Source organism: Neofelis nebulosa, chromosome X, assembly GCF_028018385.1.
Source record: "Neofelis nebulosa isolate mNeoNeb1 chromosome X, mNeoNeb1.pri, whole genome shotgun sequence".
In the NCBI taxonomy this organism is placed as follows: Eukaryota; Metazoa; Chordata; class Mammalia; order Carnivora; family Felidae; genus Neofelis; species Neofelis nebulosa.
Window position 1 is genome coordinate 64,199,174 of NC_080800.1, and position 27,678 is coordinate 64,226,851.

Consider the following 27,678-nt stretch of genomic DNA (forward strand, 5'->3'; position numbering starts at 1 on the left):
ATGCTCTGTGCAGACAGCTCAAGGCCGGTAACCTACTTCGGATTCTGTCTATCCCTTTCTCTCTGCCCGCCCTCCTCCCCTCCCTCCCTCCCTCTCTCTCTCTCAAAAATAATCAAACGTTAAAACAAATTTTAAGGGGCACGTGGGTGGCTCAGTCAGTTGAGTATCTGACTTCGGCTCAGGTCATGATCTCATGATTCATGGGTTTGAGTCTCATGTTGGGCTTTGTTCTGACTGTATGGAGCCTGCTTTGGATTCTGTCTCCCTCTCTCTCCGCCTCTCCACCACTTGTGCACTCGCTCTCTCTCTCTCAAAAATAAACATTTTAAAAAGTTTTTAAATTAAAAAAAAAAAAAGAATGTACAGTGATACAGCCACTATGAAAAACTATTTGGCAGTTCCTCAGAGTTAAACACAGCCTATCATACCATCCAGCAATTCCACTTCTGGTATATAACCAACAGAATTTAAAGCAGGGACTGAAGAAATATTTGTACACTCATGTTCAAAACAGAACCATCATTTGCAATTGCAAAAGGTTCCAGTAAGCCAAGTGTTCAATGATGGATGAAGAAATAAACAAAATGTGGTGTATGCATACAGAACATTATTTAGCCTTAAAAAAGAAGTATACTGTGATATATGCTGCAACATGGATGATGCTTGAGAATACTGTACTAAGTGAAATAAGCTGGCCACAATAAGGTAACAAATACTTTTTGATTTCACTTATATAAGGTACCTATAAAAATCAAATTCAGAGATACAAATGGTAGAATGGTAGTTGTTTGGGAATAAGGGAAAGGGGAGTTATTGTTTTATGGGCAAAGTGTGTGTTGCGCAAGATAAAAAAGTTATAAAGATTGGTTACAGAACAACGTGAATGTACTTATCACTATTGAACCATACACTTAATAAATAAAACAGTAAAGTTTATGTTACATGTTATTTTATGACCATTTAAAATTTTTTAAAAAGATAAAAGTACTAATACAAGCTACAGCATGGATGAACCTTCAAAACATTATTTTAATTGAAAGAATCCATTCATTTAAAAAAACATATTGAGGGCACCTGGGTGGCCTAGTCGGTTAAGTGTCTGAATGTTGACATTGGCTCACATCATGATCTCATGGTTCATGAGTTCAAGCCCTGTGTCAGGCTCTGCACTGATGGCACGGAGCCTGATTGGGATCCTCTCTCTACCTCTCTCTGCCCCTCCCCAGCTAATGCTGCACAATCCCTCTCAAAGTAAATAAACATCAAGAAAACATATTATATGAATCCGTTCATATAAAATGTCCAGAATAGGCAAATCCATATATAAAGTAGATTAGCTTTTGCCAGGGAATGGAGGGCAGGAAGAATGGGAAATGACTGCTAATGGGTACAGGGTTGCTTTCTGCGGTGGTGAAACTGTTCTCAAACCAGATAGTGCTAGTGGCTGCAGAACTTGTGAATATTCTAACCACTGTATTCTGCACTTTATTTTTTTAATATATATTTATTTATTTTGAAAGAGAGAAGGAGAGAGCACTAGCAGGGCTCCATGCTCTCAGTGCAGAGACCCAGGTGGGGCTCGATCTCACAAACTGCAAGATCATGACCTGATCATGATCAAGAGTCAGACACTCAACCAAATGAGCCACCCAGATGCCCCTGTATTATGCACTTTAAAATGATGAGAACACTAAGAAATAATGGCCAGGGATTCAATCAATGCAGATATAAGTAAGATGTGTGAACTAAATTTACTTTAAACCATTAAATTAAAAACAATGATTAGAAGGATACTAGCTGGGCTTGAAAAAAGCATAGAAGACACCAGAGAATCCCTTTCTGCAGAGATAAAAGAACTAAAATCTAGTCAGGCCAAAATCAACAATACTATAACCGAGATGCAAACCCAAATCAAAGCAATACAAAAAAGGATGGATGAAGCAGAGGAGCGATTCACTAGATAGAAGATAAGACTGTGGAAAATAATGAAGCTGAAAAGAAGAGGAAAACAAAGATCAGAGGTCACAAAGGCAGACTTCGGGACATCAGCAATTTTTTAAAATGTAGTAATATTCAAATCACAGGAGTTCCTGAAGATGATGAGAGAGAAAAAAGGGCAGGAGGTTTGTGTTAGCTAATTATAGCTGAAAACTACCCTAATCTGGGGAAGGACACAGACATCAAAATCCAGGAAGCATAGATAACTTCCATCAAATCCAACAAAACCTAGGAACCACCAAGACATACCATAGTAAAATTCACAAAATACACAGACAAGGAAAAGAATCTGGAAAGCAGAAAGGGGAAAAGTCCTTAACCTTCCCTAACAAGGGAAGACACATCAGATTGGCAGCAGATCTGTCCACAGAAACTTGGCAGAGCAGAAAGGAATGGCAAGATATAATCAACGTGCTGAATGGAAAAAATATGCAGCCAAGAATGCACTATTCAGAAAGGCTGTCATTCAAAATAGAGGAAAAGATTAAGACTTTGCCAGACAAACAAAACTAAAGGAGTTTGTGACCACAAAACCAGCTATACAAGAAATTCTGAGGAGGACTATTTGAGTGGAGGGGAAAAAAAAAAAAAAGACCAAAAGCAACAAAGACTAGAAAGGACCAGACAGCATCACCAGAATTGACAACTCTACATGTAATAAAATGTCACTAAATTTGTATCATTCAATAATCTGAATGTAAATGAACTAAATGCCCCAATCAAAAGACATAGATACGGTATCAGAAGAGTTAAGAAATGCAAGATCCATCTATCTATATGCTGCCTACAAGGGACTCATTGTAGACCTAAAGACAACTGCAGATAGAAAGCGAGGGGATGAAGAACCATCTATCATACTAATGGTTACCAAAAGAGAGCTGGAATAGCCATATGTATTAAACATAAACTAGATTTTAAAACAAAGACTGTGACAATACAGTCTATCCATCAAGAAGATCTAATAATTGTAAATATTTATGCCACCACCATGGGACCACCCAAATATATAAATCAATGGGAAACGTAAAAAAACACACTGGTGATAACACAATAATAATTGGGGATGTTAACATCCCACTTAGAGCAATAGAAAGGTCATCTAAAGAGAGAGTCAACAGGGAAACAATGGCTTTGAATGACACACTGGACCGTATGGACTTAACAGATATATTCAGAACATCCTATCCTATAGAAGCACAATACATATTCTTTTCAAGAGCATATGCAACATTTTCCAGAATAGATCACATGCTAGGTCACAAATCAGCCCTCAAGAAGTATAAAAACATAGATGGGATGCCTGGGGGGCTCAGTGGGCTAAGTGTCCAACTCCAGCTCAGGTCAAGATGTCGCGGTCCGTGATTTTGAGCCCCACATCCGTATCTATGCTGACAGCTAAGAGCCTGGAGCTTGCTTCATATTCTGTGTCTCCCTCCATCTGCCACTCCCTCGCTCATGCTCTATCTCTCTGTCTCTCTCTCAAAAATAAATAAAAACATTACATTTTTTAAAAATAAATAAATAAAACAGGGGCACCTGGGTGGCTCAGTTGGTTAAATGTCCAACTTTGGCTAAGGTCATAATCTCATGGTTTGTGAGTTTGGGCCCCACGAAGGCTCTGTGCTGATAGCTCAGAACCTGGAGGCTGCTTCGGATTCTCTGTGTGTGTGACTCTCCACCCCTCCCCTGCTCTTGCTCTGTCTCTCTCTCTCTCTCAAAAATAAAACATTAAATTTTTTTAAAAAAAAGACAGAGATCATACCATACATATTTTCAGTGACAACACTATGAAACTTGAAGTCAACCACAAGAAAAAATTTGGAAAGCCCTCAAATATACAAAGGTTAAAAAACATCCTACTAAAGAATCAATGGGCTAACCAGGAAATTAAAAAATAAAAAATTACAGGGAAGCCAACGAAAATAAAAACACGGCAGTCCAAAACTATGGGATGTAGCATATGCAGTCCTAAGAGGGAAGTATATTGCAATTCAGTCCTATCTCATGAACCAAGAAAGGTCTCAAATACAGACCCTAACCTTACACCTTAAGGAGCTAGAAAAGAACAGAAAATAAAGCCTAAACCCAGCAAAAGAAAAAAAATTATTAATAAAGATTATAGCAGAAATAAATGATATTTAAAAAAAAAAAAACGTTCAACAGATAAATGAAACTAAAAGCTGGTTGTTGAAACAAGTGACAAAATTGATAAACCCCCGAGCCAAACATATCAAAAAGAAAAATGACCCAAATAGAGAAAATCACTAAGGAAAGAAGAGAAATAACAACCAACATTACAGAAATACAAACAATTATAAAAGAATACTCTGAAAACATATATGGCAAAAAAATGGGCAATCTGGAAAAAAATGGACAAATTCCTAGAAACTCAACAACTACCAAAACTCAAACAGGAAGAAATAGAAAATTTGAACAGTCCCATAACCAGCAAAGAAATTGAATCACTAATCAAAAATTTCACAATAAATAACAGTCCTGGTCCAGATGGCTTCCCAGGGGAATTCAACCACCATTAAAAAAGAGGTAATATTTATTCTTATCAAACTGTTTGGAAAAAAAATTCTGTTTCAAAAAAACATTCCAAACTCATTCTACAAAGCCAGCATTACACTGATTCCCAAACCAGACAAAGACTCCACTAAAAAGAATTACCAGCCAACATCCCTGATAAACCTGGATGCAAAATTCTCAAGAAGATACTAGCAAATCAAATTCAATGGTACATTAAAAGAATTATTTACCATGATGAAGTGGGATTTATTTCTGAGATGCAGGTCTGGTTCAACATTCACAAATCAATCAACGTGATATACCCCATTAATAAAAGAAAGGATAAGAACCATATGATCCTGTCAATAGATGCAGGGAAAGCATTTGACAAAATACAGCATCCACTGTTGATAAAAACCCTCAACAAAGTAGGAACAGATAGAACATACCCAAATATCATTAAGGCAAGATACGAAAACCCACATCCTCAATGGGGAAAAAGTGAAAACATTTCCCCTACAGTCAGGAACAAGACAAGGATGGCCCTCTCACCATTACTATTTAACACAGTAATGGGAGTCAGCCTCAGCAATCAGATAACAAAAAGAAATAAAAGCCATCCAAATTCGCATGGAAGAAGTCAAACTTATATTATTTGTAGATGATATGTCATTCTACGTAGAAAATGCAGGACTCCACCAAAAAATTGCTAGAATGAGGGGAAGAACCAAGATGGCAGAACACATGGAAGTTTTTTTTGCATCTTGCGTCCATGAAATACAGCCAGATCAACACAAAACCATCCTGCACACCTAGAAACCTGATTTGAGGATTAACACAACAATCTGCACAACCTGAACCACAGAACGTAGCAGGTATGTGGCATGAGGAGGTGAACTGGGGGAGAGGGAAGCCGCAGAGGGCAGGAAGCTGTTTTTACTTGTGGAGAGAGGACGGAGACAGCAGGGGAAAGAGCACGGGAAAAGCAACCCCCGCCCCAAAAATCAGCTGGAGAGAAAGTGGAAAAGTGGAAACAGTCACAGGGACTGAAATTAAAAGGGAAAAAGGAGAGAGTTTAAATTCCACTAAGACTCTATACACAGGGGGAGTGCAGAGTCTGAAACTCTGCAGCTCAACATCTGGCGGTGCTCTGCTGGGAAGGGCAAATCCCCAGGAGCAAAATGAGGTCCGGGTGCCCAAGGGCCCCAGGGTACAGGTGGTTCCCCTACTGGGAGGACACTTGGTAGAGGCTGTGTGACCCCCCCACAGACAAAGGCACCAGCAGACTCCGGAGAACAACCACATTCACTGGTGCTGGAACAAGGTCGTTAAAGGTGAAGCCTGGCGCCAGATGTGTGTTGAGATTTTCCATAATTCCTGAAATGCTGCTGCTGCTACACGACTGTGTGAACATTTTCTGGGGCGGGTTGGCACCCAGATGCAGTCTATGGGCACTGGCAGCAACACAGTCCCGCGAATGTTCCTAGGTGCGGCTGGCACCTGGCCACTGCTTGGTGAGACCCTCCCCCAGAAGGTCTGTGTGGGACAAAGCTGCAGTCCCTCAAAAGTGAGGGGTTGGGAAACACAGCCATATCTGAGATAAAACTCAGGAGGGAGGTGCCACCTGGCAACCTGATGCCTTGGTCACGGACCTATAAATGTGGGGAGTGGACGGAAGCCGGAGAGGAAGGACAGGTGCTTGACTGCTGATCAGGAAAACAAAGTTCCGATACTACAGACTGGGTAGATGGGTGACGCCATTTCCAACCCTCCTGCGCATGCTCATACACTCCAACAAACGACAAAACAATCCACGCCAGTAAGCTAAGCAGCACCATCTAATGGAGAACAGAGCCAATACACTAAGCCCCGCCCAACTGGGCCAAACTCGCTCTTCAGGAACACCACAAGTTTCTCCACCTGCTTAGTTTACCAACTATAAAGCACTTCAACTTCATAGTTGGACTCCTAGGGGACAAAGATTAATTTCAATCGTATTTCAGTCTATTCACTGGTCCATCTATCCAATTCTTTTTTCTTTTTCTCTTTTTAATTTCTTTTTCTTGAATACAGAAAGAAAAAAAATAGTTTTATTTTCAATTTTTACTAAAAATATTTTTCTTTAATTTTTTTCACTCTACTTTTTACTTTATTGTAAGTTTTTCAAATTCTATTACTTCCATAATTTCATTTTGTTCTATTCCATTGTATTCATTTTTTCAAATGTTCAAAAGGTTTCCTTTTATTTCCCTTTTTTCTCTAATCTATCTATCAAGCTCCTTTCAACAACCAGATCAAAACACACCTAGGATATAGCATCATTTATTTGATTCTTTTGTGTATGTGTGTTACTTTTAATTTATTAATTTTAATTTTTTTTCCTTTTACCTTATTAATTCCTTTTATTCCTTCAAAATTATGAAACGAAGGAATTCACCCCTAAAGAAAGCATGAAAAAACGACAGCCAGGGATTTAACCAACACAGATACAAGCAAGATGTCTGAACCAGAATGTAGAATCACGATAATAAGAATACTAGCTGGAGTCGACAATAGACTAGAATCCCTTTCTGTGGAGATAAAAGAATTAAAATCTAGTCAGAACGAAATAAAAAATGCTATAACTGAGCTGCAATTTCAAATGGATGCCACAGCGGCCAAGGATGGATGAGGCAGAGAAGACAATCAGCAATACAGAGGACAAACTTATGGAGTATTAAGCAGAAAAACAGGGAGACTAAGGCAAAAGAGCATGATTTAATAATGAGAGAAATCAGGGACTCATCTAAAGAAACATCAGAATCACAGGGGTCCCAAAAGATGATGAGAGAAAAACGGGTAGAAGGGTTATGTGAGCAAATCATAGCGGAAAACTTCTGCTAACCTGAGGAAAGACACAGACATCAAAATCTAGGCAGCACAGACAACTCGTATTAGATTCAACATAAACCGACCATCAATAAGGCATGTCACAGTCAAATTCACAAAATATTCAAGCAAAGAAAGAATCATGGAAGCAGCAAGGGAAAAACAGTCCTTAACCTACAAACGAAGACAGATCAGGTTTGCAGCAGACCTATCCACAGAAATGTGGCAAGCCAGAAAGGAGTGGCAGGATATATTCAATGTGCTGGAAAAATATGCAGCCAAGAATTCTTTATCCAGCAAGGCTGTCATTCAAAATAGAAGGCAAGATAAAATATTCCCAGACAAACAAAAATTAAAGGAGTTTGTGACCACTAAACCAGCCATACAAGAAATTTTAAGGCGGACTCTCTGAGGGGAGAAAAGATGAAAAAAAAAAACAAAAAAAAAAGGCCAAAAGCAACAAAGAACAGAAAGGACCAGAGAACACCACCAGAAATTCCAACTCTACAAGAAACATAATGGCAATAAACTCTTATCTTTCAGTACTCACTCTGAACATCAATGGACTCAATGCTCCAATCAAAACACATAGGGTAACAGTGGATAAGAAAACAAGATCCATCTATATGCTATTTACAAGAGACCCACGTTTGACCTAAAGACACCTTCAGGGGGCGCCTGGGTGGCTCAGTCAGTTGAATGTCCGACTTCAGCTCAGGTCATGATCTCATGACTCATGGGTTCAAGCGCCACGTCAGGCTCTGTGCTGATAGCTCAGAGCCTGGAACCTGCTTCAGATTCTATGTCTCCCTCTCTGTCTCTGCCCCTCCCCTGTTCACACTTTGTCTCTCAAAAAAAAATAAACATTGAAAAAAAATTTAAAAAGTACCTTCAGATTGAAAGTAAGGGGATGGGGAACCATCTATCATGGTAATGGTTGACAAACAAAAGCCAGAGTAGCCATACTTATATCAGACAATCTAGACTTTAAAATAAAAACTGTAACAAGAGATGAAGAAGGGCACTATATCATAATTAAGGGGTTGATCCACCAAGATGACCTAACAATTTTAAACATTTATGCTCCAAATGTGGCAGCACCCAAATATGTAAATCAATTAATCACAAACATAAAGAAACTCATTGATAATAATACCATAATAGTAGGGGAATTCAAGACCCCACTTACAACAATGGACAGATCATCTAAACAGAAAATCAACAAGGAAACAATGGCTTTGAATGACACACTGGACCAGATGGACTCAACAGATATACTCAGAACATTTCATCCTAAAGCAGCGGAATATACATTCTTCTCCAGTGCACATGGAATCTTCTCCAGAATAGATCACATATTGGGACATAAATCAGCTCTCAACAAGTAAAAAAAAGATTGAGATCATACCATGCATATTTTCAGACCACAACACAATGAAACTCTAAATCAACCACAAGAAAAAATCTGGAAAGGTAACAAATATTTTGAGACTAAAGAACATCCTACTAAAGAATTAATGGGCTAGCCAAGAAGTTAAAGATCAAATTAGAAAGTACATGGAAGCCAATGAAAATGATAACACCACAGCCTAAAACCTCTAGGATGCAAAAAAGGCGGTCATAAGAGGAAAGTATATAGCAATCCAGGCCTTCCTAAAGAAGGAAGAAAGATCTAAGACACACAATCTAACCTTACACCATAAAGGGGTGGAAACAGAACAGCAAATAAAACCCCAAACCAGGGGCGCCTGGGTGGCGCAGTCGGTTAGGCGTCCGACTTCAGCCAGGTCACGATCTCGCGGTCCGTGAGTTCGAGCCCCGCGTCAGGCTCTGGGCTGATGGCTCGGAGCCTGGAGCCTGTTTCTGATTCTGTGTCTCCCTCTCTCTCTGCCCCTCCCCCGTTCATGCTCTGTCTCTCTCTGTCCCAAAAATAAATAAAAAATGAAAAAAAAAAAAAAAAAAAAAAAAAAACCCCAAACCAGCAGAAGACAGGAAATAATAAAGATTAGAGCAGAAATCATTGCTATAGAAACCAAAAAAAAAAAAAAAAAAAAAAACCAGAACAGATCAATGAAACCTGAAGCTGGCTCTTTCAAAGAATTAACAATATTGATAAACCAGTAGCCAGTTGGATCAAAAAGAAAAAGGAAACCACCCAAATAAATAAAATCAAGTATGAAAGAGGAGAAATCATAACACAGCAGAAATAAAAACAGTAAGAGAATATTATGAGCAATTATATGCAAATAAAACGGGCAATCTGGAAGAAAAAACAATTCCTAGAGACATATAATAAACTTAGCAAAACTGAAACAGGAAGAAATAGAAACTTTGAACAGACCACCCATAACCAGTAATCAAATCGAATTAGTAATCAAAAATATCCAAAAAACAAGAGTCTAGGGCCAGATGGCTTTCTAGGGGAATTCTACCAAACATTTAATGGAGAGTTAACACCTATTCTCTCGAAGCTGTTCCAAAAAATAGAAATGGAAGGAAAACTTCCACTTTCTATGAAGCCAGCATTACCTTGATTCCAAAACCAGACATGGAGCCCACTACAGACCAATTTCCCTGATGAAAATGGATGCAAAAATCCTCAACAAGATATTAGCCAAGCGTCTCCAACAATACATTAAAAAAAATTATTCACCACGACCGAGTGGAATTTATACCTGGGGTGCAGCTCTGATTCAATATGAGGAAAACAATCAATGTAATTCATGGCATCAATAAAAGAAAGGACAAAAAACACATGAGCCTCTCAACAGATGCAGAGAAAGCATTTGACAAAATACAGCACCCTTTCTTGATAAAAACCCTCAAGAAAGTAGGGATAGAAGGAGCATATCTCGAGATGATAAAAGACATATATAAATGACCCAACGCTAATATCATCCTCAATGGGGAAAAACTGAGAGCCTTCCCCCTAAGGTCAGAACAAGACAGGGATGTCCACTCTCGCCACTGTTATTCAATATAGTTTTGGAAGTCTTAGCTTCACTAGACAACACAAAGAAATAAAAGACATACAAATCAGCCAGGAGGAGGTCAAACTTCCAGTCTTTGCAGATGACATAATACTCTACATGGGAAATCCAAAAGATCCATCAAAAAACTGCTATAACTGATCCATGAATTGAGCAAAGTGGCAGGATATAAAACCAATGCACAGGAATCGGTTGCATTCCTATACACCAACAATGAAGCAACAGAAAGAGAAATCAAGGAAGTGATCCCAGTTACAATTGCACCAAAAACCATAAAATACCTAGGAATAAATCTAACCAAAGAGGTGAAAAATCGATACACTGAAAAGTATAGAAAGCTTATGAAAGAAATTGAAGAAGACACAAAAAAATGGAAAAATATTCCAGGCTCTTGGATAGGAAGAACAAATATTGTTAAAATGTTGATACTACCCAAAGCAATCTACATATTCAAAGGAATCCCTATCAAAATAACACCAGCATTCTTCACAGAGCTAGAACAAATAATCCTAAAATTTGTATGGAACCACAAAAGACCCCGAATAGCCAAAGCAATCTTGAAAAATGAAACAAGAGTAGGAGGCATCACAATCCTGGACTTCAAGCTGTATTACAAAGCTGTAATCATCAAGACAGTATGGTACTGGCACAAGAACAGACACTCAGATCAATGGAACAGAATAGAAAACCCAGAAATGGACCCATAAACGTATGGCCAACTAATCTTTGACAAAGCAAGAAAGAATATCCAATGGAATAAAGACAGTCTCTTCAGCAAGTGGTGCTGGGAAAACTAGACAGTAACATGCAGAAAACATGGAAAAAACCTATTTGACCTTGGCCACAACTTCTTACTCAACATGTCTCTGGAGCCAAGGGAAACAAAACCAAAAATGAACTACTGGGACCTCATCAAAATAAAAAGCTTCTGCACAGCGAAGGAAACAATCAGCAAAACTAAAAGGCAACCAACAGAATGGGAGAAGATATTTGCAAATGACATATCGGATAAAGGGTTAGTATCCAAAATGTATAAAGAACCTATCAAACTCAACACACAAAAAACATATAATCCAGTGAAGAAATGGGCAAAAGACATGAATAGACACTTCTCCAAAGAAGACATCCAGATGGCCAACCAACACATGAAAAAATGCTCATCAGGGAAATACAAATAAAAACCACAAGATAGCACCTCACACCTGTCAAAATGGCTAAAATTAACAACTCAGGCAACTACAGATGTTGGTGAGGATGTAGAGAAAGAGGGTCTCTTTTGCACTGCTGGTGGGAATGCAAACTGGTGCAGCCACTCTGGAAAACAGTATGGGGGTTCCTCAAAAAATTAAAAATAGAACTACCCTATGACCCAGCAACTGCACTATTAGGTGTTTATCCAAAGGATACAGTTATGCTGTTTCGAAGGGACACATGCATCCCAATGTTTATAGCAGCACTATCAACAATAGCCAAAGTATGGAAAGAGCCCACGTGTCCATCGATGGATGAATGGATAAAGAAGATGTGGTATTCTTTGAGGATTACTCACCAATAGGCTTTGAGTATTACCCACCAATCAAATAGAATGAAATCTTGCCACTTGCTACAACGTAGATGGAACTAGAGGGTATTATGCTAAGTGAAATTATTTAGAGAAATACAAATATCATATGACTTCACTCATATGAGGACTTAAGAGACAAAACAGATGAACATAAGGGAAGGGAAACAAAAATAATATAAAAACAGGGAGGGGGACAAAACAGAAGAGACTCATAAATATGGAAAACAAACAGAGGGTTACTGGAGGGGTTGCAGGAGGGGGGATGGGCTAAATGGGTAAGGGGCACTAAGGAATCTACTCCTGAAATCATTGTTGCACTATATGCTAATGAATTTGGATATAAATTTAAAAAAATATAAAATAAAACAAGTTAATAAAAAAAATAAAACAAAAGAAAGAAAAACTATCAACAAAGGTAAGGAAAGAGCCCATATGTCCTTCAATGGATGAATGGATAAAGAAGATATGGTATGTGTGTACACACACACACACACACACACACACACACACAGAAAGAGTGGAGTATTACTCAGCAATCAAAAAGAATGAAATCTTGCCATTTGCAACTACATGGATGGAACTAGAGGGTATTATGCTAAGTGAAATTAGTCAGAGAAAGACAAATATCATATGACTTCACTCATATAAGGACTTTAAGATACAAAACAGATGAACATAAGGGAAGGGAAGCAAAAATAATATAAAAACAGGGAGGGAGACAAAACAACAGACTCTTAAATATGGAGAACAAACAGAGCGTTACTGGAGGGCTCGTGGGAGGGAGGATGGGCATTAAAGGGCATTAAGATTTAGGAATCTACTCCTGAAATCATTGCTGTACTATATGCTAACTAACTTGGATGTAAATTAAAAAAAAAAATTGCTAGAATAAATACATGAATTCACCAAAGTCATAGGATATAACATCAACATGCAGAAATTTGTTTCTTTTCTATACACTAATAATGAAGCAGCAGAAAAAGAAAAGCAAGGAATCAATCACATTTGCAAGTCCTCAAGAAATAATGTTACGTAGGAATAAAATTAACTAAAGAGGTAAAATATCTATACTCTGAAAACTATAGCACACTTATGAAAGAAATTGAATAGGACACCAAGAAATGGAAAAATTCCATGCCCATGGATTGGAAGAAAAAATATTGTTAAAATGTCTATACTTTCAAAGCAGTCTACATCTTTAATGCAATCCCTATCAAAATACCACCAGCAGTTTTCACTGAGCTAGAGCAAACAATCCTACATTTGTATGGAACCACAAAAGACCCCAAATAACCAAAGCAATCCTGAAAAAGAAAAACAAAACTGGAGGCATCATGATTCCAGATCTTACATTGTATTACAAAGCTGTAGCCATCAAGACGGTATGCTACTGGGTCAAAAATAGACACTCAGATCAATGGAACAGAATAGAGAACCCAGAAATGGACCCACAACTATATGGCCGACCCATCTTCAACAATGCAGGAAAGAATATCCAATGGATAATAAATGGTGTTAGGAAAACAGGACAGCAACATACAGAAGAATGAAACTTGACCACTTTTTAACACCATTTATAAAAATACATTCAATATGATGAAAGACCTAAATATAAGACAGGAAACCATCTAAATCCTAGAGGAGAACATAGGCAGCAACCTCTCTGACCTGAGGTGGAGCAACTTCTTACTAGACATGTCACTGAAGGCAAGGGAAATGAAAGCAAACATGAACTACTGGGACCTGATCAAGATACAAAGTTTCTACACAACAAAGTAAACAATCAACAAAACTAAAAGGTAGCCTACAGAATGGGAGAAGATATTTGCAAATGACATATCGGATAAAGGTTAGCATCCAAAATCTATAAAAAACTTATCAAATTCAACACCCAGAAAACAAATAACCGAGTTAATAAATGGACAGAAGACATGAAAAGACCTTTTTCCAAAGAAGACATCCGATGGCTAACAGACACATGAAAAGATGCTCAACATCACTGATCATCATCACACCTATCAGAATGGCTAAAATTAATGACACAAGAAACAACAGGTGTTAGCGAGGATGCAGAGAAAAGGGATCTTTCCGGCACTGCTGGTGGGAATGCAAATGGGTTCAGCCACTCTGGAGAACAGTATGAGGTTCCTCAAGAAAGTACATAAAACTACCCTATGACCCAGCAATTGCACTATTAGGTATTTACCCAAAGGATACAAAAATATACATCTGAAGGGGTACATGCACCCTGATGTTTGTAGCAGCATTATCAACAATAGCCAAATTACGGAGACAGCCCAAATTTCCACCAACTGATGAATGGATAAAGAAGATGTGGGGTGTGTTTGTGTGTGTGTGTGTGTGTGTGTGTGTGTGTGTGTGTGTTTAATGGAATATTATTCAGCCATCAAAAAGAATGAGATCTGTCCATTTGCAATGTCGTGGATGGAGCTAGAATGTATTATGCTAAGTGAAATAAGTCAGAGAAAGACAGATATCATATGATTTCACTCATATGTGAAATTTAATTAAGAAACAAAACAGATGAACATATGGGAAAGAGGTGGGGGGAAGAGAAGAGAGGGAATAAAACCACAGGAGACCCTTAATGAGAAAAAGCAAACTATGGGTTGACAGAGGGAGGTGAGTGGGAGATAGGCTAGATGCGTGATAGGTACCAAGAAGGGACTTTGTTGTGATAAGCACTGAGTACTGTATGTAAGTGATGAATCACTAAATTTTACTTCTGAAACCAATACTGTACTGCATGTAAACTAAAATTTAAATTTAAAAAACAAACTTGAAAATACTTTTATCTCAAAAAATAAAATAAAATAAAATAAAATAAAATAAAATAAAATAAAATAAGTGAATTTTTGTGTTATGTGAATTCTCAGGTTTAAAAATCTCTCAATTTATCCTATTGTTATTTCCCTAATATACAATATGTTGCTATATTCCAGGAACAACCTGGTAACTGCTCATCTAAAAAGATCTCAAATGTTTTAAAATTTACAGGTATGACACCTATGCAGATGCACATATCACATTCACACAAATACAAATAGGTTGCCCATTTGATAAATTATAAAAGGATATTATTCTGAAGGAAATATACTTGATCTTAGACAAAAGGCCAATATGTGATATTCTGGAGGAAATTAAAAATTCTTAGAAAGGTCAGTATTATCTAAAATACTATGCTAAGAAATAGGGGCACCTGGGTGGCTCATTTGGTTAAGCATCCAACTCTTGATTTCAGCTCAGGTCATGATCTCATGGTTTGTGAGATCAAGCTCCGTGTCGGGCTCTGCACTGAGCATGGAGCCTGCTAGGGATTCTCTCTCCTCCTCTACTCTCCCCCACTCACAAGCATGCATGCACTCTCTCTCTCTCAAAATAGGTACGTAAACTTTAAAAAAAATACTATGTAGTATTTTAAGTAACTAGTCATCTAGATCAGTACCTATGTGTACTGAGAGAACAAACACATCTTCATCACTATAATACTAGTATACTACTAAGACCAATAATTAGCTTTCAGGGAACATTTCCTATATTCCAAGTGGGCATATTAGAAGCCCATTTAATGCCCATCATAATCAATAAGGTAAGTGCTACTATAATCCCCCATTTTACAGATGAGGAAACTAAAGCACAGAATAATCATACAAATAACAAATATTAGAGCCAACAGTTAGATTAGGTAGGCTGTCTACAAAGCCTGTAATCTACTACACTGGTACATCCCCCCATATAACAACCAAAATTACAGTCAAGCGTGATTTTGCACAAAGTCCTCCCAGTTTAGAACACATATTTCAACCATATATGTTTATATGTACTCTTTTTAAATTAATTTTCACAATTCGTTTCAAATCAAATACTAAATTTTTTACTTTATTAGTAACACCAACCTTTCTACAAATAACTTGAAGCATGTTTATTCATATACCTAAAATTTTTGAAATAGTGATATAATATTTACCTTGTTCTGGGCCGTTGTTCATCTTCAGATTCACTAACTTCTTCACTAACTCCTGATTCCTGAAAATCAGAATCTTCAGAATCTTCACTGCTCACTTGAAAAAAAAAATTAAGTTATTAAATACTTCCCAACAGAAATGCAATTCACTTAATTTGTCAGTAACTTCACATTAAAACTTAAAACACTGTGTGAGTATCTACAGTATGTACGTTAATGTATATTTTAGTATGTACATTAATGGATATTACACATCATATAGATTAGACCAGTTAATAATGCAAATAGAATTTATAAAAACTATTCAAATGTATTCCAACTATGATTATAAAACTATGGTTCTATATTAAAATATAAGTATTAATTATGTATGAATTTTTAAAATGTGAATTTAACTGTCAATAAAATATATCCATTATTACGAAAGGTGAATAAAAAGAATTCTGGTTATTCAAAACAAACAAAGTAGGCTGGCCAAAATGGAGTAAGGACAAATACAGACTCTGCCATTTATGACAACTAGAAATTATGAACAGAATATAGAAAGAAATGACCTAAGCACTCTGAAAAGGAAACAACAGCAGGCAGACTGGGGACTGAAACAAAAACTTGAATAATGATTCCTATAAAATTGAGGTTGGGGTAGTGACTATGGGTGTCATAGGGTTTTTTCCTTCTTTCTTTCCTGATTTCAACAAGAAGGCAGGCTGAATTCCAAAACTATGCAGAGGGTGCCAAGAGCAAACTGGGAGAACCCCATTTCTAGCCACAGCACTGAGAAAAAGGAGCTGAGCCCTGTATATCATGAGAGTAAATGGAAACCCCAATTTTATTTTTCTCTCAAAAATTTTATTTTTCTGTACCAAAATAGCCACTATGACACAGGTATCTAAACTCTAGCAGAATACACATTTTTCTAGCCAGAGGAAACCAGGCAGGGAATACACAAAATGAGTCTCAAATATCTTGTGGTGCCAGAAAATAATCCAATGCTCAAAGAATGATTGGGGTATATTCAAAGAACACTTGATCCAACTTGAAGGAGCTTCTAAGAGCCAAAGCTGGGACAATGTGAGCAACAAAATGAACAACTGAATTACAACTAACAATAAAATATCTATAAATTCATATTAAGTAATGGGATAAATAAGGGAAAACAGATAGCTCTTCCTTACCATTACTAAATGTGTAAGTAAAGAAAGAAATAGAAAATAACCACTAGATAAACATCACAAAAATTGCTTCAGACAAGATGAATGCTAAAATTAGTGGGCTCTAGTATGATGAGAAACAGGATATTTGAATAGTCTCAAAGTATCTCTCCACAAGACATTAATTAAATATGAATAGAAAAAGATATTTTTGCATTGGAAAAACCCAGCAGACACCAATTTAACCAAGTAATCAGTATTACCAGTATAAGACATAATGTCATCATATAATTTCGGTGTAGGATACTCTGAGAAGGGTTAAATATTACTTTTGTGGTGTTCTTGTCAAAATGTTTAATAACCTCAATTTAACCATAAGAAAACATTAGACAAATACATATGGATTAACAGTCTAGAAAATAACTGATCAAGGTGCCTGAGTGGCTCAGTCGGTTGAGCATCCAACTTTGGCTTAGGTCACGATCTCACGGCTCATGAGTTTGAGCCCCGTGTCGGGCTCTGTGCTGACAGCTCAGAGCTTGGAGTCCCCTTCAGATTCTGTGTCTCCCTCTCTCTCTCTCTCTCTCTGCCCCTCTCCCACTCGCTCTTTTGCTCTCTCAAAAATAAATAAAAACATTTTAAAAAATTTTTAAAAAGAAAATAACTGGTCAATACTCTTCAAAAGTGTCAAGGTCATGAAAGAAAAGGAGGAGAAACAGTCACAGATTGGAGTCTATCAAGGAGACATCACAACTAAAAGCAATGTGGCATCCTAGTTTGGATTCTGGAATAGAAAAGACATTAGTGAGAAACTAACCATAACCAAGTAAGATCTTTAGCCCACTTCAAAGGTCAGAAAATATTTTATGTAAAAAGTCTGATGGTAAATATTTGCAACTTTGTACGCTATATGGTCTCTGTTTCAACTACTTATCTCTATTCAACTTTGCCACTCTAATTACACAAAAGCAGTAACTAAGTATAACCTGGTTCCAAAACACTTTATAAAAATAGGTAGACGGTCAGATTTAGCCTACAGGTATAGTTACTCAACCCCCAGTTTAACTAATAGTATTCTATCAATGTTAATTTCCTGGACTTGGTTATTGTACTATATAGTTAAATTTAAGGTGTTAAATTAGGGAAGCTAGGTAGAAGGAATATAGGAAATCTGTACTATTTTTGCAACATTTCTTTCAACTTTAAATTTTGAAATAAATTTTTTCAAAGATATATATTGATCTGAAATCAGAATCTATAATCTGATCTATCTAAAAAAAGACATGGGTTAACATAAATACAGTAAAGAATTGATAATGGGGGAAAGGGGAATAAGGAGTTATTGTTTAAAGAGTTTCAGCTTGGGATGACAAGAGTTGTGGAGTGTTGATGGTTGTACAACAATGTGAATATACTGTCACTGAAATGTACACTTAAAAATGATTAAAATGGTTAAAATTTTATGTTGTGTGTACTTTACCACAATAAAAAACAAAAATAAAAAAATAACTGCTAAGCAACTGGGAATTTGAAGAACACGTGTCCATATGCACACATATAAATCCTGTCATTAAGCAAAATTCTAAACCTATTATTAATTTTTCATCACTTTATTTTGAAAATTTTCAAACGTACCAAAACTTTGAAAAAACTGTTGAATGAATATCTACAACCCTTCTCCTAAACTCATTTGTTAAATTTATTATATTTGTTTGCTTTCTCTTTGTGTATACACACACAGGTTTTTGCACTGAACCATCTAAATGTAAGTGCAGATATCATGGCACTTTATCCTATTTTAGTATATGTGCTGCCGAAGCGAGCACATGGCACTTTATCCTTAAGCATAAGGATGCTGTCCTATATAAATAGCATTATCACACTTAAAAAAAATCAATTTAATATTATCTAATAATAATAAAGGCAATAATTAAATTTTTTAAATTATCACCAAAATAACTTTTATAATTTTGTTTCAAATTTAGGTGAAAACTGAAAGTTCACGTTGCCCTTGATCTACTAAGTCAGCTATTCTCTCTTGATTTCTCCACATTGCCTAACTTAAATTTCCAGACAATACAGGCACAACAGTTTGTAAAACCTGAAAAGTTATGCAACTTTATTTATTTATTTAATTTATTTATTGAGGGAGGGAGGGAGAGGGAGAGGGAGAGGGAGAGGGAGAGGGAGAGGGAGAGGGAGAGGGAGAGGGAGAGGGAGGGAGAGAGAGAGAGAGAGAGAGAGACACGCAGAGAGATAAGGAGAGAGAGAATGCCAAGCAGGCTCCGCACTGTCAGTGCATAGCCGATGTGGGGCTCGATCCCACGAACTGTGTGTAACCGTGAACCTGAGCCGAAATCAAGAATTGGGATGCTTAACTGACTGAGCTACCCTTTGAAATAAAGCCCCTTTGCAACTTTAAATGTAGTATCAATCAATATTATAATCCATATTAGAAACATAAATGATAGGATTCGTTTACTCCCTCCTACAAAAACAAATGAAAAAATACTTGGTAATAAATTATCCACAGAAGAGGACAGTGGAAACAGGTGACAAAAGACTTAGACTTTAATAAAACATTTCAAATGTAACTGTGTCCACTAAAGGGCTCTATCCTGATCTGAGCCTCAGAGGCAAAATCCGTATTTCCCCTTTTGTTGAAGATGCACAGGAATTCGTGTGAAGTTATGTAACCTACTTAAATTGTTCAGTTGCTTTATAAAATCTGAAAAACGAGCTTGTAGTCATGCTGTAAAAAATTTTTAAAAAAAGCATTCACAAAGTGATGGACTATTATTTATTGAACATGAAAATATCCATGACATATTTAGAGTGTGTGTGTGTGTGTGTGTGTGTGTGTGTGTGTGTGTGTGTGGTGGCAGGGGGTGGGGTGGGGGAGGGGGTTCTCTTCTTCCTCTTTAATGAATAACTGTTCAACAAAGGGCTGTTTAACAGCCCTTTAAATGTTCAGGATTCCAAGATTCTGATATCAACTATTTTGGCAATGTCAACTATTCTGGTAATATTATACATATACCATGACAACTCCAAAAACCTGGCAGTCATCCCAGACTTTTGTCTTTCATATCAATTAATAAGATCTAACAATTCAGTCTATGACTCCTGTCAATTTTCCTCTTCAAAAATTGTGCTTGGTATCAACTATAGCAATATCCTCCAGAGACACAAATCTAAGCTCTGAGTATAACAGAATAATAAGCAACTAATCTGATCATATTATATTCTTGGTTAAAACCTTTCAATGGGAACAATGGGTGGTTGTGCTGAGGCTGTGATTCATGAGTACTAGTAATGAATGTCCTGCGCCATATGTGTTCATCAAGCTGTCTGCTTACATAGCTTGTATACTATAAACAGGCAAACTGTATGGTTTGTGAATTATATCTCAAAAGGGCTAAAGTACAAAAATATTACAAATAAAAATATTTTTTAAAATTAAAAAAAAAATTCCCAATGACTCTCCAGCCTCTAGAGCCTATTGTCCTTGTCAGATACTTCCGAAACTGCTTTCCTATTCCTAGTGGCAAAGAGTTAATCTGAGTAAAGTTTTTAAAATTTGCCCCTAAGAAACCAAAAGGTTTCTCTGAACTTTCTGCTAATTTTTCAATTTATATGTGATTATTTAAGAATGCTCTACCCCAATGCTCAAATAAAATGGATACACCAAAGAGGTATGCAATGTTTACTCTACAGCCTCATGTACCCATGAATCAACTGTCAAGTATTCCAGTTTGAGAAACCAAAGCTTACAAGTGTCTCCAACACCTGGTCTCTGTCTTGGCCCAGCCTCATGTCCTGTTGATCCTTTCCCTATTCCCTCCTATACTTTAGCTATATACCATATTAACTGCTTCCCCTCAACCATGTGTGAACATTTTGCAGAGGCTTCTGAAGTTTTTCTCTTCTTATATTATAAATCTTCACAACACATCTACCTGGTCCCCAATTACAACTTGGGTCTGCTGAATGAAACTTTTCATCTTTGTGAAGTCTCCTCTGGGGATAAATACCATCCCCTAAGAAGCTAAGGAAATGTTCCCTTGTGCCACACTATACAATACCTCTGTTGTATAAGACACCCGTCATGGTGCTATAATTTCATATAATATTAATGTCAATAACTCTTACTAAACCACTGACAGCCAAACCTGGCTGCATATCAGAATCATATCAGAGATGCTTTATAAAATACATGGATACTTTGGTCTCACTACCACCAATTATGCTGTAATTGGCTTGAGATGCAGTCCTGTAATATGTATACTTCAAAATCCCCAAAGTAATCCACATGTATAGCCAGGCTGAAAACCACCATACAAGACAATGATTTCCTTACTTATTTTTGTATTCTCAATGTTTATCATGATGTTGGAAACACATAAGCACTCAATGCAGAAGGATTCAGACTTTTAATGTAATGAAAATTTGAGCTGACTATATACAAGCTTTGCATATAATAAATCTTCCCAAATTAACTGCATTGTCTATCTTTCCTTAGGAAGCATTATTTCTTCCTGCAGTTACAGACAATCCTGTATTTTTTACATAGCTTTTAAGTATATTTTATTTATTGTCATATGTACCTTTTTAATCTAAGTTGTGTATGACTACTAAAGATTAAAAATAGGGGTGCCTAGGTGGCTCAGTGTGTTAAGCCTCCAACTCTTGAGTTTCAGCTCAGGTCATGATCTCAGTTTGTGAGTTCGAGCCCCACATCAGGCTCTGTGCTAATGCAGGGGTGGTGCGGAGCCTGCTTGGGGTTCTCTCTCTCCCTCTCTCTCTCTCGTGCTATCTCTCTCTCAAAATAAATGAATAAACTTTAAAAAAAAAGACTAAAAATATATTCTTTGTGTCATCTCATAATTTTCTGGGTTATCTTCCCACTCTAAATTCTTTATTTCACTCTCATTTAAGAGAATAGTTTTTGCCAGTGTGCTGATATTCACTGATAATAGTTAAATTTCATTACTGTAGGAGCCCTGGGCGGCTCAGTCGGTTAAGTATCTGACTTCAGCTCAGGTCACGATCTCACAGTTCATGGGCTCAAGCCCCACATCAGGCTCTCTGCTGTCAGCACAGAGCCCATTTTGGATTCTCCCTCTCTCTCCCTCCCTCTCTCTCTCTCAAAATAAATAAACTTTAAAAAGTTTGACTACTGTAATTGGTTTATAAAATCAGTATATTCCTTACATTCAGAATTAAAATATCTTACCTTTCCTTCTATTTCTGCCTTTGGCTTCTTTGTGCTCTTTAGGCTTCATCTTTTTTTCTTCTCCAGATTCTCCATCACTCACAGTGAGTTTGTGTCTCAAAAGCCTATGTCTGTATCTTGGCTTCTTAGATTCTTCAGATTCTGAATCTGATTCAGAATTGACTTGATGTTTTGCTTCTAAGTGGAGAAAAGAAATCAGTAAAACCTTCAGACATTTTTCCTTTAAAACCTGTTATAAAACTATTTTGATTGTTGAAAATTTTCATGATTTACAAAAAAAAACCAGAGCTGTGCACTTACTTTGATATCACTGGTGATACCAGGCAACCTTATACATTAAACTTGATCAATTACTATAATTAAATATTAATTAAACATCACCAATACATTCATAGATTTTTTTAAAGGTAAAAAATATTTTGCTTTAAAAATCATCTGTTTAGGGGCGCCTGGGTGGCTCAGTCGGTTGAGCAACCGACTTTGGCTCAGGTCATGATCTCAAGGTTTCTGAGTTCAAGACCCACATCGGGCTCTGTGCTGAGAGCTCAGAGCCTGGAGCCTGCTTCTGATTCTGTGTCTCCCTCTCTCTCTGTCCTTCCACCACTCATGTTCTGTCTCTCTATGTCTCAGAAATAAACATAAAAAAATTAAAAAATAATAATAATCATCTGTTTATTGGCAATAACTGAAAAAACATGCACAACTATTACCAGATACTCAAAAGGAGTAAAGGTAGTAAAGTTTTAAATATTTAATACATTTCAAATGCATGTATTATGAGATTTCACGGACAGATAGTCTTCAAAGACTGAACTGGTCAAACAATGAAATTATGACATCCTGTACTTCTCTTTGGAGCTCACCCTCATCTCCTGGGTTTCCTTCATTGTGTTTTCCAGTTCTTTTTTTTCCTTCTTCTGGTTCATCATCTGAAGATCCATCCTCATCAGAGGAAAGATTGGCTTTAATTTCTTCTAAAAGCATCTTCTTGGCAATTCTTGAGTAAAAAGACAGTAAAAAACTATATATTTGGTGGTGAAGTGTAACAAATTAAAAAATTTTTCACTATCAAAATAGAAATAAATGTGTAAAAAGATTTTATACTGTAAATAAAAGACTACCAAAGCCATGTTTTAACCTAAGCTACCAACCAACCAAAACTTTTGAAAGATGCTCTTAGCACTGATTTTCTTCCAATTCTAAATACTTCTGCAATATATTTAAAAATCTGAGGGACATTTCTACTATTTTGACCAATTGCCATTTCATGATGCATACTTCCAATCCTGTATTTGCTCTGCAGCCATCATCCAACAACTGCAATATGAGGCTCACAATAATAAATCAACTTTTCCAGACAAATGGCATTCCAAGGCAAAACTCCACATGAGAGGATCATTCAGCAAAACATATTCTTAGAAAATCAATGTGTACATAACCACTTTCTTATGAAACAGTGCCTGAAACTGGTGGATAATATTTTTCGCACTTAAATTTCAATTTACTTCATAAACTCTGTTATGAAATGCAAGCATATACTATTCACTAAGTATTGAAGCAATCAGAAATCCCTAATAATATTCAAACTAGGGCAGATAAGAGAAGGGACAGGAGTGCTATTAATTACACACATGGTAAAAGAACACAAATTACCATGAGTTTTCGCTTTCCACGAAAGTAGATAGTACAGTAGCCTCACTCATATCAAAATTTCTCAAGATGCTCCTCAAAGACCAATTTGTTAATGGAAAAATCAACTGCTAAAAGCATGAGAAGATACTTCTTTAATACCATCTCATGTTAAAATAAAATATATTCCTAATAAATTTCCATGCTTATGCTAAAGGAAAACATCTGAAAATGTAAGATAAAAGCAATCAAGCAGCTTTTGTATATAATGAGGTATTTTGCACCTGAAGTGTCTTTTTGATATAAATTCATAAATCACACTAACAAAGGAATACCTTATAGACAGGTTCAAAAGGAAAGTAGCATGATTCTCAGTTTTCCATGGACTTTTTTTTTTATATATGAAATTTATTGTCAAATTGGTTTCCATACAACACCCAGTGCTCATCCCAAAAGGTGCCCTCCTCAATACCCATCACCCACCCTCCCCTCCCTCCCACCCCCCCCCCACCCCCCATCAACCCTCAGTTTGTTCTCAGTTTTTAAGAGTCTCTTATACATTGGCTCTCTCCCTCTCTAACCTCTTTTTTTTTTCTTCCCCTCCCCCATGGACTTCTGTTAAGTTTCTTAGGATCCACATAAGAGCAAACTTTTATGGGAAACATCCACTGTGCAATCAAGATTAACTCTCTAGCTCATCAAAAACTTGCAGCTTGAATCATGGAACTTCTGTTATTTTTGGATGTGAAACCCTTCTTTATATTTCTTAACATACACTCACATTTCAATCAAAAATTCATTCAATGGTAAGGGATGTTAATGCCTTGGTAATTTTATTTCAAAGGTACACTGTTCATTACTATTTTTATTCAAAGAGGTATAGCAAAGGCACCAAAACAGACTGAAGCAAAATAGGTAATCACTTCATAAACATTTATTATCTACCTTTTGGTGCTTCCTTCCCTAAATATACAGATCGGAAATAGACAACACAGAGAGTTACCAAATGCTAAAGGAAACCACAGATGAGTTTGCTTTTTTGAGGGATTTTGATATGATTTGTGTTTCAATAAAGTGAAGATTAGATCACTCCAATTTAATCCTACTGGAGTTGAGTTATAAAGTGTTGCTCTTACACTTCTAGATAAGTGGTTTGCTGACTTGGATTGTACACAATAAACATTTTAAAATGGGGAATAATCTAGGGTTGCCAACTTTTCATTTTGCCAAGAAAAAAAATTTAAAGCCAAGTATCATTTATTTTCATCATGTTATAAAATAAAGACTCTTTCAACACACCCTCCACAAATTAGGAACAGATTCAGAATGAAGGGTGGTTCTTTAAATTTAATAAAAGCATCTGTCTAGGAAAACTCTCTAATACAAACTACATTTGTTATTTCCCATGGACAAGGAAGTGTTTTCTTGAACCAATTTCAATAAAACCACTCTTTTGCAATGAATAAAAGTGTGTGTGTGTGCACGTGTATATGTATAAATATAAAGTGTTGAATAATAGATTACAAATAGAAAAACATAGTTCCACTTGCAGTTACAAGATGTTATATCACCATGTGGGTAGTACAATAATAACCAACAAAAGTACAAGTATTAATTTAGTCACACTAAAGTTTACTTCAATCTCTTGATTTCAGTTTGTATTACAAGTTCAAAAAAAGTCTATAATTCTATACTATCTGTAAAAACCTGGTTGTTAATTGTAAGAAACCACAAGTTGTTTTTTTTTTCTTTCAAACTCTAGACTCTTAAGAATACATCTACTAAATGGAAGGTCAAAATATGTAAACCTACCTAATTCATACTTAAGTTCTGGATTGTCATGAAAAAACTGAGAAATATGATACACATAAGATAATAAAATACAATTCTATATCAACTATGAAATCATATAATAAATCATGGAAAATTAAATGAGATCCATACACTGAAAAATTACATGATTTTTAAATGAACAACCTTCATTAAGAACATAATATATAGAACAATCACAATCACTTTAGAAGCACAAAAAAAATTACAAAATTCAGAGAATAGTGATTTTTCTCCAAACTGAAAGTTATATACAGAATGATGGAGATTCCCTTAGCTTTACCTCCCTGAGATAGTTTAGTTTAGATTTACCCTCTAACACCTTTTGACCAATGAAAAACCTAATGTATAGCCATGCATATTAAAGCCCTAAAAAGAATAAAGTTAAATTATTTGCCTGACTGATGACTCAAGTCCAATATGTCAAAGACTCACTGCATCATAAACCTTGCCTATCATGTAACCTACACCTCAAAGTTAGAAATTTATTTGAAGGACCTAAGGGTTGAGGCTGACCTTCAACCTGAGTAGTCAGCAAACATGTTGAGATGAGATGTGTCCCATCTATAAAGCCTGCTGTGAGATGCTTTAAGGGAAACTCCACTACCTTAACTCTTGAGTCACGGGCCACAGAGACTTCAAGGACATCATCACTTGAGAACCAGCTGAGGCTGGCAAAACATCATTTTGGAGGCCTTGGCTGGACCCATGCTGGTATGCATGTGATGGATGTATAATCATGATCCCTAGTTGATTCCTGTTTGCTCTGAAGTTTCCTTTCTTGAGGCTTTCCAGGAGGTTTCTGAGAAAATCATCCAGGCAACAAGGTACTGCCCCCCTGAAATCTCAATGCTCAATATTACATCTTGGGGCAGGTGTAGCATCCAAAGCAGTCACGACTCTATCAGAAGCGTTAGAGGCACAGGCTGTGCCACTCTGTGGCAGAAAACCTGGGCAGAGCTGGAAGTAATGGAGCCACTCCTCCATTTTCCTGAAAGGGAGGGAAGGGAGAAGGGGAGAAAGCAAAACAATATGGGAGGAAGAGTAAAAACCCACAAACAATGATTGGAACTGGTGCATGAGAGAATCATAGAACCCCATAATCCAAACAAGCTCAGTCTTCTAAATCACATAATACCAAGATAATGTCTTATTACCCCTTACACCTTCATCTACTACAAGAAAGCAAAAATAAAATAAGGAATAAGCCCAACAATGCAAAGATAAACAAACAAGCAAAAAAAAAAAAAAAAAAAAAAAAAAAAAAAAAAAAGAGAGAGAGAGACAAAGCCAAGAAAAGCCTTTAGTTATTCTGATCTGATCTAGAAAAGAGATGCATAATGTTTCTTGTTTAAGTGCTCAAACAGGGAACGAAGTAAACTACCTCTTTCTGGTAGGTGAATCACTAATTCAAAACATTAAATTTCTGAAATAGAAGCAATCGAGAGAGTGATCTCTTGTACCATGGAGGTTTTAGGCAAATAGCTATTACAAAAGCAACACAAAATGTGAGAGCTAGAAAAAGGGACCTTAGAGTCCAATTCTGTCACTTTACAAAGGAGGAAACAGGCTTAGAAAGGGAAAAAGATGAAGCCATAGAAACAAAGCTAGTTAGTGGCAAAGCCAGAAGTAGCACCTAAGATCCTGAATGCCAATATTCTCTAATTTTAGTATGCCAGTGCTATCTATATTCTCTACTCATTCACTACTGCTATGTTTATTAGTACTTTGTGAATACACTATAGTCACATTGTTAAAGATATCTGTATTTCACTGATTTCCAAATATGTTTTTTGAAATGAAAGAATTCAAGCTTCGACTTTTAAAGATTAAATAAAAAAGGTTTCTAAACATCTTTAGTCCAGTATGCTCCATTTCTGAAATGCACTTGACAGGCCATCTCAGACACATCCTTA

General features: G+C 36.6%; 1 protein-coding gene across 9 annotated transcripts in view; it reads right to left on the reverse strand.

Annotated features, from left to right (window-relative positions):
* Positions 1-27,678, reverse strand: part of ATRX (ATRX chromatin remodeler) — a 320,378-nt gene that overhangs the window by 178,721 nt on the left and 113,979 nt on the right. For all 9 annotated transcript variants that reach the window (XM_058712606.1, XM_058712608.1, XM_058712607.1 and 6 more), the window contains 3 exons: positions 23,167-23,300; positions 22,304-22,480; positions 15,920-16,013 (listed from right to left, as the gene is read on the reverse strand). In XM_058712606.1, the coding sequence (XP_058568589.1) occupies positions 15,920-16,013; positions 22,304-22,480; positions 23,167-23,300 (405 nt within the window). The remainder of the gene's footprint in view (positions 1-15,919; positions 16,014-22,303; positions 22,481-23,166; positions 23,301-27,678) is intronic.